Raw genomic sequence first — 20036 nt, forward strand, 5'->3', positions numbered from 1 at the left:
TAAATATAGAGGGGTCCATAGCTCAGCAAAGGGCGGACACTCAAATACAAGACAAACACTGCTGGACTCAGAAAAACAGCGGCTATTAGGTGAGAATGCTAACTCACTTTGTAGGACCTGGTGACAGGTCCTCTTTAAGCATTTGGAATTTTAGAGTCTACCAGTCCTTTATTTTACTTTATTGATCATCTTCAGCTGTGAAGAGCTTCGTTCAGCTGATCCTTGGAGAGGCGGGTTTAGCAGTTTACAGGCTCATAGAAAGTCTAGGAGCCCATACACTGCTCTGCCAGTCACAGCCAAAAGGCAGAGAGCTCAGCTGAGCACTCATATCCCTTTGATCGCTGGGGAACTTGTAAAACGAATATAAAACAAAAGCTACACAAGATAGGCTTGAAAACACCAATGTTAATGTCCTGGAATGGCTCAGAAATGACCAATTGAGAATTTGTGATTGGACTAGAAAATAGCTGTTGCCTTACTACGGTCCACATGTGACTCGACAGCTTGAACACTTTTGCAAAGAAGAATGGGAAATGACTGCAGCATTCACATGTGTAAAACGGAGACCTATCCACACAGGTGTCTCTACTAAATACTAACTTGAAGGGGTTAATACTTTATTATAATAAAGGTAAATCGCTTTGTAGGGATTTGTTTTCACCTTGCCATTAAAGAGTCTTCTGTTCAGTGCAAAAATGCCTACTTAAATCCAATGCTGTTATAATAAAACATTAAAAAAATTCTGGTGGTTAATTACTATTTTATGGCAACTGTTAATTTCTTCTTAGACGCATAAATCTAATAAAATATAAAAAGTTGCATTAAATGTATGACACTGAAAAATATTTGTTTCTGAGTTTGCCATTTCAGGACATTAACTTTGTTGTTTTCAAGCCTTTCTTGTGAAGCTTTTGTTTTACTTTAACACTTTAACTGCAACAGTGACTCTCTTGTTTCCATTCTCACATAAAACAAGATGTGCAATGAAGATGTGATTGAAGTGTAGACTTTCAGCTTTAATTTAAGGGCTTTAACATTCAACAATTAATGCATTAATCATTTAGGAATTACAACCATTTTTTACATAGTCCCTCCAGTTTCTCAGGCTCAAAAGTGATTGGACAAACAAACAAATATAATTATGAATATTAGATTTTTTTTTGAAAATATTTGCATGTAATTCTATTGCAGTCAATGCCTGAAATGTATGTATGTATGTATGTATGTATGTATGTATGTATGTATGCGTTAAATTGGTTAAAGGGGTATTCCGGTTGTAAAGCGTTATAACCAGTTCTCACCTACTGGATAGGTGTATAAACTGCTAGATCAGTGTGGATCCGACCGCTGGGTCTCCCACCAATTGCCAGAATGGGGTGTCCCATTTAGCCTATTTGAATGGAGCGGCAGCTGAGTCTGTAAAACTGTTGGAGATAGTTGAGTACAGCTCTTGGCTATCTCAGTCGGTCCGATAGACTTTGAATGGAGCGGAAGTGTGCATGTTTAGCCGACGCTCCATTGAAACGGGTGAAAACGGACCTCCTGTTCTGGCGATTGGTGAGGGTCCCAGAGGTCGGACCCTCACTGATCTAGCAGCTATCACCTTTAATGATGGGGAAAAAAAACTCATCCCATAAAAACAGGACCCTTGACTTTCCAGTCGAATATGCTGCAAACATGCATTAGATATTGAATTTGAGTTAAAAAAACAACAACATTATTTTGTGGTTAAAGGTTGTAAGTTTGTTTCCTTCTTTCTGCACTTTAGGTGGAAGAAGGCCAAATGAGAGAACTTGAACCTTCAATAATTAATGTGTCGGACATGGATGTCCCCCAGAATTACTTATCATTTATTGTTACAGTACATCCTCGTCATGGTCTACTTATTGAAGAAAGTTTTGGCATAGACCAAATTAAGCGATTACTTAAAAGTCTCAAAAATAACACTGTTCCTATTGTACATGACTTCACAATGGAGCACCTCAGAAATGGTATGTCTGAAATAAATAAGATAGATAGGGAGAGAGATGATATGTAGATGATAGCAACCTAATTTTATGTGCCGCATGGCTTTTTACTATGGTATGTTTATTAAGATTTTACTGTATTATATGCCTTTTATTACCATAAAAAATATCTACTTTTACAATGCTTGCCATATATGTCTTTATATAAGTCCTTCAGACAAGGATGGGAAAGTAATATTTTTGAAGATAAAATTTGATATATGAAAGTTTTTGAAACACTTTTACAGAGTAAGTACTTGAAATACATGTTGAATTTCCCACAGTTACAGTTGTGTTGGTGGATTGACTTGGATTGCCTTGATATCTTTTCAGTAAAATACCTAAAGACAGTAGATCAATGCTGACCAAACACGTAAAGATTTTTTGCAGAGAAACAAGGGAGACAATTCCCTGCAGAAATACTATTAGATGGCGGCATCTAAAAGATAAAGCCACCATGTAATAGTATTTCTGAAGAGAATTTTCTACTTTATTTCTCTGCAAAAAAATCTTTGTGTTTTGTCAGCATTAATCTACTATCTTTAGGTATTTTACTATAAAGTTATTTATAAATGTCCACATAAATCTGTATATATTTATGGATAGGCTTATGTTTCCATTCTGTAAACAGGTATGAAGCTAGCATATGTGCACGATGACTCTGAAAACCTTGCGGACAGCTTTACAATCCGATTGTCAGATGGACATCATGAGGTGGAGAGAACCATTTTTGTTAACATTATTGGTGTTAATGATGAAAGACCAATCCTTACAAAGTAAGTGTTATGTACTTACCATATAGACAGACTAGGCACATGTGTAGAGCAGCACAGAAATAGGAATATTTTTTCTAATTTGATTAGAATATTTTTTTGGGTACTTTACCGACCATCTTATATTCACCATAAAATAAAGTTTCAAGTAAAGTTAAGTTGGAAAATTTGTCATGATACCAACTCAATACAATCTTGCGTCATCCAGTAAAACAAAATATTTTTTGAACGTGTATGTTTTTTAACAAGGGAGTGTATGGGTGATGGATGCCATTCGTGAAAACCATCCGTCACAGTCATCCAGTAAAAAAAAACATATGTTAAACGTATACTATTAGAACATGGGAGTCTATGCACGATAGATGTCATCTGTTGGAGGCACCCATCGGAGGTATACGGTTTTTCTTTTTACATATTTTTTTAACAACTCGTGCCATACATCTGGGGATAGGTCAGGCGGGAGGTAAGTTTAGAAAGCACACATGTATATGTTGTGTATACACAAAATATTAGTGGCCCTTATCGAAGTGATTAAATCCCATAATATGTGTTATTTAATGTGGGACAGGAGTTGACATTATGAAGTTTGAGTCAGTAACTTTACAGTCAATGAGGGAGTTTTATTACTACTGTCGTGGATGTAGCAATTACGAGACAGCAACCATGCTTATGTTAATGGCACATGTCATGATAAATGTGATGCAACCTGTTAGGCATGTTAAACACAGTAATCTTCTTATGGATACCTCATCGTTGCTATGCATGTATGTAAGTACTTTGCGCGCACAAAATATCACACATCTTTAATAAATTTGGCACATTTTATTACATTTTATTATATTTTATGACTCTTGCTCACACCCTTTGTTAAAAAGCATCATAAATTTGGTGCACGCCAAGCACTCCACATAATTCTGCCACATTTTCCTAAATGAATATCTTCCAATATGTTCTGTAATATATTCTTAAGTCCTGATGCATAAGCCTTGCCAGGGGCGTATATTTGATGTTGTTCTTGGCTCTAGGGAATTTGAGGCTCTTCATAAATAAAAGAAAACAGAGCCCAAATCTTTTTAAGAATTCTGAACCCATGGCTTAAAGAGGCTGTGTCACCACATTATAAGTGGCCTATATTGTACATGATGGGATCGGCGCTGTAATGTAGATTACAGCAGTGTTTTTTATTTAGAAAAACTATCATTTTTGACGGAGTTATGACCTATATTAGCTTTATGTTAATGAGTTTCTCAATGGACAACTGGGCGTGTTTTACTTATTGGCCAAGTCGGCATTGTACAGAGGAGTGTATGACGCTGACCAATCAGTGACCAATCACCGTCGTACACTTCCCCCCATTCATTTACACAGCACATAGCAATATAGCTATATCGCTATGTGCAGCCACATAAACACACTATAACATTACTGCAGTGTCCTGACAATGAATATACATTACCTCCAGCCAGGACGTGATGTCTATTCAGAATCCTGACCACTTCTGTAGCGTCTGTGTGATATTTACAGCAAGGCAAGCGTAATCTCGTTTGAAATGACAGGTTGCATCGTAATCTCGCGAGATTATGCTTGCCTTGCTGTAAATATCACAGAGACGCTACAGAAGTGACAGGATTCTGAATAGATATCACGTCCTGGCTGGAGGTAATGTATTTTCATTGTCAGGACACTGCAGTAACGTTAGTGTGTGTGTATGTGGCTGCACATTGTGATATAGCTATATCGCTATCTGCAGTGTAAATGAATGGAGAGAACGCCCACTTGGCCAAAAAGTAAAACAGGCCCAGTTGTTCATTAAGAAACTCATTAGCATAAAGCTAAAATAGGTCATAACTCCGTCAAAAATGAGACGCAGATAGGGCACTTATAAGGCGGTGACAGAGACTCTTTAAATTAAATTATAGGTGCACTTACCTGCCCAGCACCACAACTAACCCCTGCCCCATCCTAAAAAATATAATAATAATAATAATAATTACAATAAATCTTTGAGTGTTAACCACTAAAGCACCATAGACCTCTAGGTATATTAGATAATAACCCATAACCCCCATGTATAATGTAAATCAATACCCTTTCTTCACCTTAGACCACTGGAGATATTAGGTATTAACCGCAAAACCACTATAGACCAGCCAATGTAAGAGTGTATGATTTAATTTATTTGGAAAGCTGCAAAGTTTATATACTAGGGTGCATTTTGCTGTCTTCATTGTGGGTACGAATGCACTTGTCTAAACCAGAAAACCCCATTACATGCTATAGATAGTTAATAGATGTAGTAAAATATAGAATTGACCTTTCGGTAGTACAAATTTATTATGTGTCAGTTTTTATCAGAAATGACCAGGGATTTGTCTACATTGTGGTATTATGGGGGTTTCCAGTAACATCACTTGGGTAATGCAGGTGGTTTTATTAGAAATTGGATAAATCAATTCACAGATAAAGATGGCAAGGTTTGCAATTTTTGTTTGTTAATGCTGTAAAATGTTACACCATCTTTTCTTGTATATTTTCCTGAGCCACATTTACCACCCCTGACCGTGTAGGTATGTAAGCATAGGGATGATTTAGGTTTATGACAGGAGCAGTTGACTATCTACAGCAGGTATAGGCCTTCATAAATGTATATGTTTAGGTTGATTTTCTCTTTAATTCCAGTACAATAATGTCAGTTTTGAATAAATGTATTATCTAATAGAGGGATATAAGTTGAAGAAATGTACGGAGCTCCCTTGTAACAATCTTAATTGAATCGCTGTGTTAATACTTTCTTCTGAAGGCACTGTGAAGTAGTGCTGAGCATGGGTGAACATTATATTATTTCAAGTGCTGTACTGTCAGCTGAAGATAAGGATACTCCCAGAGATGAAATTCACTATATAATTGACAGTAGTCCAGGCCAAGGAGAACTTCAAATGAAGGTTTGCGTCCTTATTAATATGTTTCGTATAGCAGAAAAACTAAAATTATCACTTATTCTTACTCCACTTCCACGCGGCAGTATTTTGGTCAGTGGAAGCCAAAACTAGGAGTGGGTCCCAAACATAGAAGAGGTGTAAATCTTTCCATTATACTTTGTTCCTGGTTTTGGCTGCCAAATTCTGATGACCTGTAAAAGAGACCGTAAAGGGGTTCTCCACCTTCTGACAACTGATGACCTATCCACCGGATAGGCCATCAGTACATGATCTTTGGGGGTCCGACACTCTGGTCCCACACAGATCAGCTTATCCGGTGCCTCCGTGCACCGGAGGTACATGCCGAAAGCACTTAGCTCCGGGCACGGAATAGCGGCCGAGCTGCAGTACTGCAGCTCTGCTCCTATTCAAGTGAATAGGAGCAGACCTGCAGTTCAGCAGCATGGCCGCTATGCAATGTATGGAGCCAAATGCTTCCGGGCTCCGTACATAGCATTATGTGCCATAACATCCGGTGCCCGCAGGTCACCGGAGCGGCTTATCGGTTCGGGGTCCGGGTGTCAGACCCGCACCAATTATATACTGATGACCTATCCGGTGGATAGGTTATCAGTTGTCAAAAGGTGGATAACCCCTTTAAAGGGGTGGTATCGGTTAATGTAAATATCTCTGAAATAATTGTGTGTGGGTTTAGAGCTAACATTTACCAATATTCTTGCTGTTAACATTTTGTCTAAGAGGAATTATATTGAGGATCACGTCTGCAGGAGGGGGATTGTTTGTTTACATGCCGCTAGCTTGTGAAAGCAGCTACGTGGAAGAAATATGTACATAGTGGCTCTATGAAAACAAACAATCCTCTTACAGCTCTCGTAAACTGAATTCTAATGCCATCATTTTCTAGCTGTTAAGTTGTTGTGCTTATATACAAGTTGCCACATTTACAATTTCATAGTTAGAAAATATTTTTCGATTTAAATATTGTGATTATATAAAAGCACTTACACCTTACATATCTGTGTATTTGTGTTACAGATATGATTGGGATTTATCTGATCTTTACATTGTATATATGTATACATAGTTCAAGAAAGCTAAAAAATATATTTCAGAATAATTTTAAATGTAATTATGGCAAATGTTCTAATTAAAATTTATTCCACTGAAAGGTACATGAAAACTGGGTAAAAATAGATACTGGAATGAAGTGTAGTCAAGAAGATATTGATATGAACCTGGTCAGATATATCCACAGGGGAACACTTGGTTTAAAAAATGAAGACAGCTTTACTTTCCACCTGTGGGATGGCAAGAACAGGTCTCCTGAGCTACAGTTCCATATTATAGTAAAAGATATGGAGAAAGGTAAGAAAGACACGAGTGACATAATTTTAGGTTGTTTTACTAGGGAAGTACCCAACAAAACTCATATTAGGCTTCGTTCACATCTGCGGAGGTTTCCGTTAGAACGGGACCCTGAGAAAACACAAACTGACACCGACGGAGGTTACCGCCTCCATCACTATTGATTTCAATGGTGACGGATCTGGTGCCCATGGTTCCCGTTTGTGTCTGTTCTGCACCGGACCCGTTGTTTTGCCGGAAGCAATAGCATAGTCGACTATGCTACTGCTTCTCTATTGCTTCCGGCAAAACGACGGGTCTGGTGCACAACAGACACAAACGGGAACCATGGGCACCAGATCCGTCACCATTGAAATCAATAGTGATTGAAATGGAAACCTCTGGTTTCCGTCGGTGTCAGTTTGTGTTTGCTCAGGTTCCCGTTCTGACGGAAACCTCAGACGGAACGTCAGAACGGGACCCCAACGCAGATGTGAACGAAGCCTAATTTTGTAGTTAAACTTTGCACAAAAAACCCTGATAGATTTATGTACAAACATTTACTTGATACATTGCATTGATGGATAGCTCAACAGTATATTGGGAAGGAGAATCGGATAAATAAAGGAAAATATACAGTAGAGGTCTCCTGCCTTATGTTTAAACCAACTTTATTGAACAAAGCAAAAAATGAGCTGGACCAAGGGAACAAAACAGTTAGTAACAGTTGGATAATCTAAACAGCATTAACATTTCATAGTTCGGTAATTATGTGGTGTAGTTAAGGAGGTCCCCAACCTTATTTTGGCGGAGAGCCACTTTCAAATATAAAGGGGTATTCGAGTTTCAGCAAATAAATGTTATTCTTTGTATAATGAAAAAGGTATAAACCTTTCCAATATATTTACTGTATGAATTCCTCATGGTTTTGAAGATCCCTGCTTACAGTCATTCAAAACGTGCCTTCGTTGTTTACTTCCAGTGGATACAAATCTGTCATGGTCATGTGATGATTGCACAGGTGCAGGACTGTTTACAGTTATCACAGTTGTGTATTGTAATGAGTTGTGCACTTGTGTGTCCATCACTTGACAGCAAGCAGAGATCTTGATGTTGGGAATGAATACAGAAAGTGTATTAGAAAATTTTATAACTTTTAATTATACAAAAAAATAGCATTCAGTTGCTGAAACCAGAATACACTTTTAACATGGGATACAGCCTAAATGAAAATATTTTCCCCCAAAAAAACATTTCATAAAAAGTATGATCGGTTTGGCCAGAATTCCAAGAATTCTGCAAGAAACTGACAAGTGAGCATATACTATTTAAAGGCTATGTACAGCTTTAAAATCTTTGTTTTTTTTTAATATAAAAATGTCTAAGTGTGTTTGGTGCAACATTCTAAATACTTTTTTTTTACAAATTATTTTTATTTTTTGAGATACAGCTGCTTTGTATCCTGTATACAGAGCAGCTGTATCTAGTGCTGAAACCTGTATCCGTCAGGTCAACGGCACTGTTAGGAACTTAGATATGATCGATAACAGCTCGATAACCCACTGTCACTGAACACGTCAGTGCCGCTGACCTGGCAGATTCAGGTTTCAGCGCTAGATACAGCTGCTTTGTATACAGAATACAAAGCAGCTGTATCTCAAAAAGTAAAAATCATTTTTAATAAAAAGTATTTTGAAAGTTGCACCAAACACACAGACATTTTTATATTAAATTATCATACTATTTTGTGGCAGTGCTGAAATGCAGTGGAAATTAGGTTTTTGTGATTAAGGTAATTTTCATGGTAAGGAATGACTTTGCAATTAATTGCAATTCATCTGATCACTCTTCATAACAATCTAGAGTTGTCAAATTGCCACTATAAAAACTGAAGCAGCAAACTTTGGGAAAACCAAAATTTGTGTCACTCTCAATATGTTTGGCCAGGACTGTAATGTATTGTATAACTGTTATAAAACATATTTCTGGGGAAGTGGAAATTTTATAGTTTTGATAGTTAGGGACACGGCAATATCAATTGTGTACTTTTTTTTAACATTATAAGTGTTATTATAATTTAATATAAAAATGTCCAAAGGAGAGGTGATAAATCACCAGCCTGGGGTTCCAAGTCCCCTGTTCCTTCTGACCAGCACATCCACAGTGAAGAGAAGTTTGTAGGGAGAGGCGGTTGAGAACGCACACTGCTCATTCATACAACTCTATGGAAAGGACGAAAACAGCTCTATCACTAGGCTGTGGATAGGTGATAAACATTCTTTGTTGGAAAAATCCATTGAACCCTAATTAGACAAGACGATTCTAACTACATTTAATCATATTATTCTTAAATACTCAGTGCACAGGTTAACAATTATGTCCTACATTTCCCTCGAAGGCTAAATTAAAGTCAGTCATTCAGATGTGCTTCACTAATTATCTTTATTAATATTATTCCAAAAAATTCCACATTCACAGAAACGTTCAATCTATAAATTTTATATGAAGTGTTCTCCAGTCCAACATGAAAACTTGATTGTGCTCCTGAATCCTTAAATGAGGCTCAGATCAGCTACATTATTATACAGGTTTGTCAGGCAGAATGGTTCTCAGGAGTCAGGCCAGATCAGAAACTGTCTCAAGGGTTACAAGACCAGGGACAATTAGGCCGGGTTCCCAGGGGTCGTATCTGACCTAGAACACGCAGCAACCTCTGCCCGAAAAAATGCATAAAATTGTGGTGCAGTTTTTCAAGCGGAATCTCTGCTGCGGAAACCAGCGCTTGAAAACAAAAACTCTATACTCTATGCGGACCATTGTCATGGTGACACATACCTCCATTGTCCGTGCAGTCCGGCCTCTTGGGAATATGCTGTAGCCCATGTGACCGCTGCAGCCTGTGATTGGCATGGCCAGGAGGCCGGCCTGGATGGAGAACAGAAGAAAGCATTGTTATGACAACGGCCAAGCTGTAATTCTAGATTTTTTTTAAATTTGACATAAAAAAAGTTTTATTTTGCTATTTGCGATTTGTGCAGCAGAATCGCAGCGTTTCCACAGCAAAAGTCGCAACACTTGGCTATTTATTGCAGGTTTTTTGGGGGGAAAACTTGCTACAGAAAAGCAATGAATCGGCAGCATAAATTGACATGAGGCGGATTTAAAATCCACACCGCAGGTCAATTTAAGAACGTTTTTGCTGTGGATTTTGTGGATGAGATTTCATCAAATCTCATTCACTTTGCTGCTACTGTAAATGCTGCAGAATTTCTGCACAGAATTCAGCTGTGGAAATTACGAAGCGTTTACGCTACGTGGGCAAAATCTGTTGCAGAATTATTACTGCCGTCAGCAGGAAGATTCCTACTTTCATTCACTTCGATGGGTGGTTTGGGCGGAATCTGCCAGAAGATCGGGCAGGAGGCTTCTTTTGTCCACTAGCTGAAAAAATCAGCTAACGGGAAAAAGAAGCGTCCTCCTCCCATTGAAATTAATGGGATTCCACCGCAAAAATTCCACCGTGTGAACAGGGCGGAATTTTTCTGTGACTGAAAATCAGTTCAATTCATCTAATTGTAGTTGTTTCTGCAGCAGGGGAAGGAGTTCTGCAAGTTCCTTTCGGATGAATGAAACTGAAATTCAGCAGCAAAAAATTTCTGCAAAAATTTCTGCCGCGTGTGACTGTACCTTTAGGCCCCCTGTAAGCGCTGCAGAAAAGCAGTTCCATTCATCTGAATGGGGTTGTTTCTGCAGCGGCCCTTACAGTGAAATTCCTTTAATCCAGCGTCTAATAATCCATATGCATTATTTTTAGCATCCATACAATTTACATAAAGCTCTAAATGGCAAGCCCTTATATTTGTTCATTTATAGTTGCATAGCATGATGCCAAATTGATTTACCAAGTCAGCAGAGCCTATTTTCTTTACAATATGTATCACAATGAAGGTCTCAGTTCCCCCTATTTTTGCCACCAGGAGACATTGCAATATTTGTGAAAACACTTCATGTGTCAAGAGGAGACAGGGCCATCTTAACCACTAATGTTCTCCTGGCCACTGATGGCACCAACAAGCCAGAAGAGCTGCTGTATGTAGTCTCCTCACCACCTCAGCACGGGCAGATTGAATATGTCAACCATCATGGAATTCCCATAACAAGCTTCAGTCAGATGGATGTGGCCGCTCAGACTGTCTGCTATGTCCACAATGGCAAGGCTGCAGCTGCTGCTGATATGTTCAAGTAGGTGTCTGGATGGCAAGCCTCTTCTGTCTCTTCTTTTACAGCTAGCAGATGATTTATTAACCTAATCTCTCTAGTGCCAGGGGACCACTAGGTAGCCTGGGTTTTCTTGGCACTACAGAAGCATGTAAAGTGTCTTTGTCCCGAAGCTTCCTAAATCATCTGCTTACAATCTGATGCTTGTTGAGATTTGATACAATATTTATGTTTAATACCATACCTGAGGTCATAGTAAATATTCAACTTGGATTCCCCCTTTAAGAATTAAGAATAAAATAATATTACGCAAGGTTTTCTATACAACTCATTTTAGGTTGGATCTCCAAATCTTTTCTTATCCTAAACATTTCCTAATCGCTTACTATTTCAGTTTCCAAATAAAAAACAGAAATTGCTAAAATGTAACCTGCCAGATCAATGTTCCTTATTAGCAAGCTCTTTATCTCTTTTGTTCCCAAAATCTGTACTCATAAAATCACTTGACAGGAACTCCCTGTGCCTAGTCTTTCCTTTTATATCTAATAATAAAATAATAGTGGGCATTCTATGTTATAAAACACAGAGGAACATTAAGCGTTGGGTCCTGTGTCAATAACCCTTTAAGAATTAATAACCAAAAATTGGACACATAAAGTTTGAATGCTAATGATGTTTTCAGTAGCCCCTGCATCTGGTAGTGGGACGACAGCACCTGGCGTTACAGCGTCATCTCACAGGAGATTGTCACCAGTCCAATTCCCTGATATAAAGCCAGTATGGCCAGGCTGTTTTAAAATGGAAAAATAATTAGGGACCCTAAAACAAAGACTTATTCAATTTTAAGACTCTTTTAATTAACATTTCTAGCTGTAAAAAATCTGGCAGTAACCCCCATGTCTGTTAACCTGGTGTTCTTCCCTTGGCTGTATTCGGTAGAAGGCCAGAAGAGCCAGGGCAACATCAATTATTGCGTGTCTGAGCGATCAGATTTTATGTTCCACTACTGCACTTTCTGTTAGTCAGAAATATTACTATGTATTGTCTGATGCTTCTGGGCTGGAAGAAGAATGTGGCACTTCTTGTTTGGACAGATGACACCGAGTGATTAGCAACCCCTGACATCAGGTGCCGGCAGCACTATGCCAAGTACAGACGCAAATGTCCTCCATTTTGACACGCTGGCTTGATTTTGCATTGAATTGGCACTATTTACTGCTCCTGTGCTTTTTTCCCCTCTTTATCTTTTCAAATTCCATGACAGATGGCAGCCTCTGTCGCCAGTTCCATCACCATGGAGCTGCAGGCAGCACAGAGGATCTGTAATGTTCAATTGAAGATGTGGCCCCTGCTGAGCACCATAGACTTTCACTCTCACATTTAACTGTTTCAGCTTAGTCAATTATTCCTGTGAGTTGTGGGAAGTCTTGCTATTATTTCTTATTAGCAACAGTGATATAAAATAAATAAAATGCCATATACGTTCAATCCACCACATAAGATATTTGAGCACCACATTTTCTCATCGTGTTCACTTTAATCTTGGTTGTTGCTTTTTACTCAATTTATATGTCTATGGTGACGGAAATTTGTACTTACAACTACCAGCTGCCATGGCTATAGTCTAAAATGTGTAATACATTCTCCAGGGATTTGTAACTAGTCTCTATGTAATTGAAATAGTATTACTGTACTTGCCCCAAACCATTATGTATTATAAGACCATAGCAGTACTAAATATAATTAGTTCATATTATTATGGAAAACAAAGTAGTAAAGCATTTATAGCCAGACTGGGGACTTGAAGAACGACGGAGAAGAGTCTAAAACATATGCTGGAGATCATAGGAAATTCACAAATAAATAAAACACATATTTATAGAGAGTCTGTCACAACAGGCAGCTTTATAGTACTTTATGTGTAAATCTGCCTGCCCATAAGGTATAAGCTTTAGCTTCTAACCCAAGTACTGGCACAAAACCAAAGATTCAACTTCATTGCATAGGTACACGGTGAAGCTTCCAGTTTATTGACAGGCAGATGGTTACATACAGTAAAGTCAGTACATCCCCATTTAAAGGATCTGTCATCTCTTCGTCTTTTTTTTTAAAATACATTTTTGCATTCCCCATGAAATAACACTTCTGGGGCATCTTTTCTTAGAATGCTCCGTTGTGCTTTTCCTCTATTATTCCTCCTGGAAATTAATGAATAAATTGACATGATGGGAAACATCATAATACAGCACTGTCTGTTTAGACCTATCCTTAGTATTCGCAATTCCGGGTTGTTAGTATGTAAAAATAGCTGACCATACTACAGCATTAAAATATAGACGTAGACTTCAGAACATTAGATGCCCAAGCAAGATTATGGGAAATCCTCCTGAGTAAAGGTATGTTATCATTTCTTTTGTGTAGATGGTGAAACAGGAACACTTGCTGAAGGCTCCCTTGCCTCTTTTTGCTAGATTCCTTGTCAGCAATGGGCTGCGAACAAAGCATGGTACCTTGGACATAGCAGTGGAGATGATAGACAAAACTCTTCCTACACTGTCCAAGAATTGTGGTCTTAGACAAGTGAAAGGATCTATGGCGTTGATCACCCCAGAAATTCTTCAGGCAACTGACCCAGATACATCCGTGGAGAATATTACGTTTTTGCTGGTCAACCTCCCTCAATATGGGCAAATATATTTAAGAGGCGTACCAATGCAGAGGAACAACTTCACCCAAAAAGATATTGATAATATGGATGTTGCCTACAGACATGGAGGCCAAGATGCTCAGATTGATAAGTTCACATTTCTGGTTATGGACAAAACAAATAAAGGATTTATTATTGATGGAAAGGTGCAGATGGATCTAGTGCCATTCATTATACAGGTAAGTGTAACAATGTGATTTGAACATCATGCATGGTACATGGTTCTGGCGGCTACACTCATGTTGATTGTTTTCTTTCCATATAAAAGAGTGTAGAGAGTAAGAGACATATACTCGTCTCTAGGACATATTACTATTCTGCATTATTCCAGTTTGTGGCAACATTTGCATTGAAATTTTCCCTGACTCTTAAGATTGATGTAAGAAGCAAATAAGGCAAAATGTATCAGGAATGTAAGGGTATGTTCAAAACTTTCCCTAACATTTCTGCCGCGTGTAAATATACCTTAGAGATGTCTGTAGGATTTTGTTTTAGTGTACATATGAGCTTTTCTGGGATACAACTGAATTCTGTATGTATATTCCTTCTGAATTCACCTTATGGATGGAGTGTCCCATTACTGGGACTGATCTGATCATAAGCAGTTCTAGAGCCAGTACTGGCATTTGGTTGGATGGTTCTCTGTGCAGTACCAGCTAGTGATGGTCTCCACCTGGTTTACCATATAGTTCTCCAATAATACAATCATACAGTGTCCAAATAACATTGCTGTAATGCGCCCAATTAACACTGTCCAATCAATAAATAAGAAAATGTTGCCGCATCCTGTGCAGCTGCCTTTCCATAGTTTTAGGAAGGAGTATGGGATCGGAGGTGCAGGCTCTGGGTTCGGTGTTAAAGCACCTTTACTTGCAGATTTTATACCCAAAAATCATTCCATCTCATCTTCTTGACAGGGAGCATGTGCTAGTGATATGTTCATTTCTACAAGTAACTGACCTGACAAAATCAGTAGACTGACATACATTCTGTTGCTGTTTACACAAAGTACATTGAGTGATGAAGGTGAAAAAAAAGAGATAATAAGAAGAATGCATTTTATTATACCGCTGCTTCTCCCACTTGCTTTACAATTTCAAAGGGAAATTAATATAAATCTTATCTAATTTGTTGTGCAGTTAAATTAAAACAATGGGTCTCTGTTATCAGCCATTTAGTGCTGGTCCGAGACTGACTGTAGAGTTCTTTAATGGGATTACTGACACAGTCCAGAAAAATCCCTGGTCCCATAATTACTACTGTATCTTACATATCTTCAGTTCCGAGAACGTTCAGAAACATGAGAATGATAAGCAATTTGTTTCATAACGCTTTTTTTTTAAGCTGCGGAATTTAGGTGTAGTGCTTCCTTAATGTGACATATGCCCACCAAAAGTGGCAATTATAACAGGCCAAGTCTCTGTTCACGCTAACGCCATGACTTCCATTTATGACAGAAACTATGACGCTGTGCTGGATTTAAAATAGTAGCAAAGGCAACAGCCTCCTGTTCAATAATCCATGTTTATTGTGCCTAAGTAGTAATACAGAAGCAACGTTTCGACCCGTTACAATGGTCGGGTCTTTCTCAAGCCTCTGTATGACTATTTGGACAATAAACAGCTGTGAAATAAACATGCATGGCGGACCGATCTGAGTGTCCATAGTTACAGAGAGTTGGAAGAGACAGCTGTTGATCAAATGTGGGTTTAGCCGACACCTACCTCATGTAACTCATGTAATATTTATCTATCTAAGCTATATGTGGTCTTAATATTTTTCACATAGGTGGATTTTCCAGATGTTACCATTCCTAGAATTGTCCACCTTTACTGTGCAACAAAGGTTCAGCTTCTCGATGATGGGCGCTATGGAATCTACATAACATCTAGGGAAATAAAGGCTATTGATCCAGGGACAGAGGAGGAAAGAATTGTCTTTAAAATATTGAGAACTCCTCAGAGGGGATATCTGGAAAATGTTATATCAGGTAAGGTCAAAATAAAAACGCACATATGCAAAATGATGCCCATCAGTGTTGTACACTTGATAAATTATAAGATACAATAAATACAATCCATCAATAATAACCCAGCATTCACTCGTATAGAAGCACTTTTCATAATATTAAAAAAAAAGTCAAAAACTCAGGAATTTATTTACTGCCATTTCTTACCTATATCTATTACTTCCATAACTGTCATGGGTGTTGTCATCCAGCTTTTGCAGATATCTAAATGTTAGTCTGCCCACTTATGAAGTGATACATCTCCGTCTTGTAGTAGACAGTATCATTTCTTTGCGCAGCATATTATTGTTTTCTACAGTATTTCTTAGGCTGTAAATGTTAATTTTATGTTTTCGTTTCTGTTACCTTTTATACTAGATAACATTGATGGTGTAATTCCAGCGGAATGTAATAACACATTTAACCCATTCCCAACCGCCCACTGTCTTTTGACGGCAGGCGGTGCGGGGCCCCAGTCTGAAGCGATGTCTTTTGGCGTCACTGTAGTAGAGGCTAATGAGCGCTCAACCATTAAGCAGGGGCTGTAACTTACAGCTACTGAACTTAGAGAAGCCACCTGAACACAGCTGGGATCGGAAAAAAAATCAGACCCCAGTTGTTCAACCCTTTGATCGTCGCGGTCCGTGATGCGATCAAACTCGGGGAATCCCCCTGCAGTCAGCCCTGGGTTCCTAGAAAGGACCCCAGGACTGTCTGTTCAGTTTGCCTGCTGTTAGGGCACACTGTGCTGCCCTAACAGTAGCCTGTGTCATAGTGACGCAGTATAATATATTAGCACACAGGAATATGCTAATAATTTACAAATAAAAAAATAAAGTTTTATATAAAGTTATCTCCTAAAGGGATTAAAAAATATCTTACAAAAAAAGATAAATAAAAAAATGTCACCAAAAAAATCATTATTTTTCATAAAATATATTTTATTGCCCATACATTACATAAAAACAAAATACCTATACATATTAGGTATCTACATGACCGTAATAACCTAAAGAATTAATTTAACAGCTTATTTTGCGTGAAACGTGAACAAAATAAAATAAAAAAATAAAAAACAATGCAGAGAATTGCTTTTTACTATATTCACACCGCAAAAATAAATTATATAACTTACACAGTAAATTTTTACGCAGAAAAAAAAATACAATAAAACAAGGCTTCATATAGTCACGACAATGAAAAAATAAAAAAGTTATGGCTGCTGAAAGGCGGAGAGGCAGAAACGGAACAATTTTGCTGGTCATTAAAGGCCTTTTCAGGCCTAGTCATTAAGGGGTTAACAAGGACTTGTCATCTCTCTTGACATGTCTATTTTAGTAAATACTTGTATTCCTAATGAAAAACCAATCCTGGAACATATTTTCTAAGAACGCTTCAAAATTAATGGATGAATTGACAACTGGGTGTTACTCTTCCTCTTGTCAAAGGGGCGTGTCCCTACATAGTCTGAGACTGTGAGCACTGATTGGTCATTATCTGTCTGTGCAGGGACACACCCCCAACAGGTAACACCCAGTTGTTAATTTATTCATACATTTCTAGGAGGAATAATAGAGACGGTAGAGTTCTAATAAAAGATGCTCAAGAATTGTTATTTTATGAGGATACAATTATTGATATCAGAGAGGTGACAGGTCCTCTTTAATTCCTATTCTTTTATGCAATGAACATTTGGTACAAAACAACATTTTGCTGTTAAAAAATTAAATATCAATCTCTAATATTTGTCTTACTAGGCAAATTTATTGCAGACCAGTTCACACAGAAGGATTTGAGCTGCAAGTCCTTATTGTATATTGTAAATCCATCAGTCGACGTGTATGAAGATTCAGTTAAGTTTGAAGCTACAGATCCATCTGGAAACAGAGCTACACCTCAAGTGTAAGTAGCAATGTATTATCTTTTTGTTATTGTTGCACTTCCAGAGATATGTGTCTTACATTAGTTAGTTTTGGACTTCTTTTATTCTGCATTACGTAATCAGCTTTTTGCTTTTATCCCGGGCATTGTACTCCCCATAGCACACTGGCCAATTATCGGGCGAACGCTTGTTCATCAGCTGATCGTATCGTTTTAAATGCTCAAAATATTATCATTGTCGTCAGAACGTCTCGCTGTGTAAACAGGAAGACGTGCTGCCGACGCGATATAAATGTATGGAGAAAAATGATCGGAGTAACGAGCGCTCGACCCCATACATTACTGATAATAGCTCCTTGTGAAGGGAGAAAACGAGCGCCGATCAACAAGCCATCTTACACCAGCTAAAATTGGCTGGTGTAAAAGTACCTTTAGACACTAGTGGTATACAACACCAGACTTTATCTGACACCAGCAAATTGCACCAAAGAAGTATGACGCATTTTTTAAGTCAAAACCAGAATTGGATCCAAAAGAGCAGACCTATGAGGCCTTTCCTTATATATTTCTTCTGCTTAGGTTCCGTTCCTGGTTTTAGCTTATAAATACATCCAAAATCTGCAGAAAATCTGCACTGTGTGAACAAGGCCTAACATTGCTTACTGAATCTGGAAGAACCCATATTTCTATAAATACGGATATGTATAAGTGAGAAAACACAACCCCGGGTTTTGAGAGTCGGACCCCCACCAATCTAATATTGATGGCTTATCCTAAGGAAAGGCCATGAAATTTAAAAACCTGTATAACCCCTTTAACAAACAAACAAACATGCGATGAAGCAATAATATAAAGTACAAAATTCTTTACATTTAGGGTATGTGCACAGGATAACTGCAATTACGTCTGAAAATACGGAGCTGTTTTCAGGAGAAAACAGCTCCTGAATTTCAGACGTAATTGCATGTACTCACGTTTTGCGGGGCGTATTTTACGGACGTAATTTGGAGCTGTTCTTCATTGGAGTCAATGAAAAACGGCTCCAATTATGTCCCAAGAAGTGTCCTGCACTTCTTTTGACGAGGCTGTAATTTTACGTGCCGTCTTTTGACAACGACACGTAAAATGACTGCTCGTCTCCACAGAACATCGTAAAGTCCATTGAAAGCAATGGGCAGATGTTTGCCGACGTATTGGAGCCGTCTTTTCAGACGTAATTCGAGGCGTAAAACGCCTCTATTACGTCTGAAAATAGGTCGTGTGAACCCAGCCTTAATGGGTTGACATCTTTATTAAGTATTTAAAGTCATATACCATATCCTTACCAATAAATAAAAAACTGAATGCCAGCCTCATGGATGTTTGGACATGTGGGTCCCATAAATTACCTCCCAGCAAGAATGTCACCCGCCAACTGTCACATTTATCAACAAAAACCCAGGACACCACAAAGACACACAGGGGAGGGCAGACTTCAGCTACGTTGTGCTCAAGAAGGATGGTGCCCCTCACTACCTCCTGTATGTTTGGTTCCTGCCCAGTACCTGTCCAGTACCTTTCCTTCAGTTTCTAGCCCAGCAACTTTACACTTATGGACCTTAAAAAACAGCCATAGGAAATAATATGTTGCACTCAAATGGAGATAAGATAGGCTTCAGGTTTAATATCCCATTACTATGAATCTAATTGTTAAGTAACATTACAAATGATAGCATTCTATGTAGATCAGGCTGCACAGAATCAGTTGCCATTTTTTGGCTGCTGCATATTCATTGCAAAGTAATATGAATATTGTAGATCAATGTGATTTAAGAATTATGTGATTTGCTTAATCTATTAAATCCATCTAAAAATAGATCTGTAAATTGTTTTAATATTTGCTACATGCTGTGAAATCCATTTCCAGCTGAGGTACTTAGCAATACTACATTTCACCAGTAGATGTCTCTCTTGTCCTACACTCTAGGATCACATTAAAGAAAAACTGCTAACAGTAAAGTGCTAACAAAACGTATTTGCATTTGTGCCCTTTAAGAAATAATTTTTTGTTCGGTGTCAGTTTACTGCTCCTGTTTAACAAGAAATGTAATATTGAATACGATAGATAGATAGATAGATAGATAGATAGATAGATAGATAGATAGATAGATAGATAGATAG

The 20036-nt window shown here is 38.1% G+C and overlaps 1 protein-coding gene across 1 annotated transcript in view; it reads left to right on the plus strand.

Annotated features, from left to right (window-relative positions):
• Positions 1 to 20036, plus strand: part of FREM1 (FRAS1 related extracellular matrix 1) — a 210583-nt gene that overhangs the window by 140287 nt on the left and 50260 nt on the right. The window contains exons 20-27 of the mRNA XM_075826720.1: positions 1769 to 1991; positions 2638 to 2782; positions 5580 to 5721; positions 6888 to 7083; positions 11040 to 11304; positions 13752 to 14166; positions 15776 to 15977; positions 17753 to 17897. Coding sequence (XP_075682835.1) covers positions 1769 to 1991; positions 2638 to 2782; positions 5580 to 5721; positions 6888 to 7083; positions 11040 to 11304; positions 13752 to 14166; positions 15776 to 15977; positions 17753 to 17897 — 1733 coding nt within the window. The remainder of the gene's footprint in view (positions 1 to 1768; positions 1992 to 2637; positions 2783 to 5579; positions 5722 to 6887; positions 7084 to 11039; positions 11305 to 13751; positions 14167 to 15775; positions 15978 to 17752; positions 17898 to 20036) is intronic.

This window comes from Rhinoderma darwinii, chromosome 1, assembly GCF_050947455.1.
Source record: "Rhinoderma darwinii isolate aRhiDar2 chromosome 1, aRhiDar2.hap1, whole genome shotgun sequence".
NCBI lineage: Eukaryota > Metazoa > Chordata > Amphibia > Anura > Rhinodermatidae > Rhinoderma > Rhinoderma darwinii.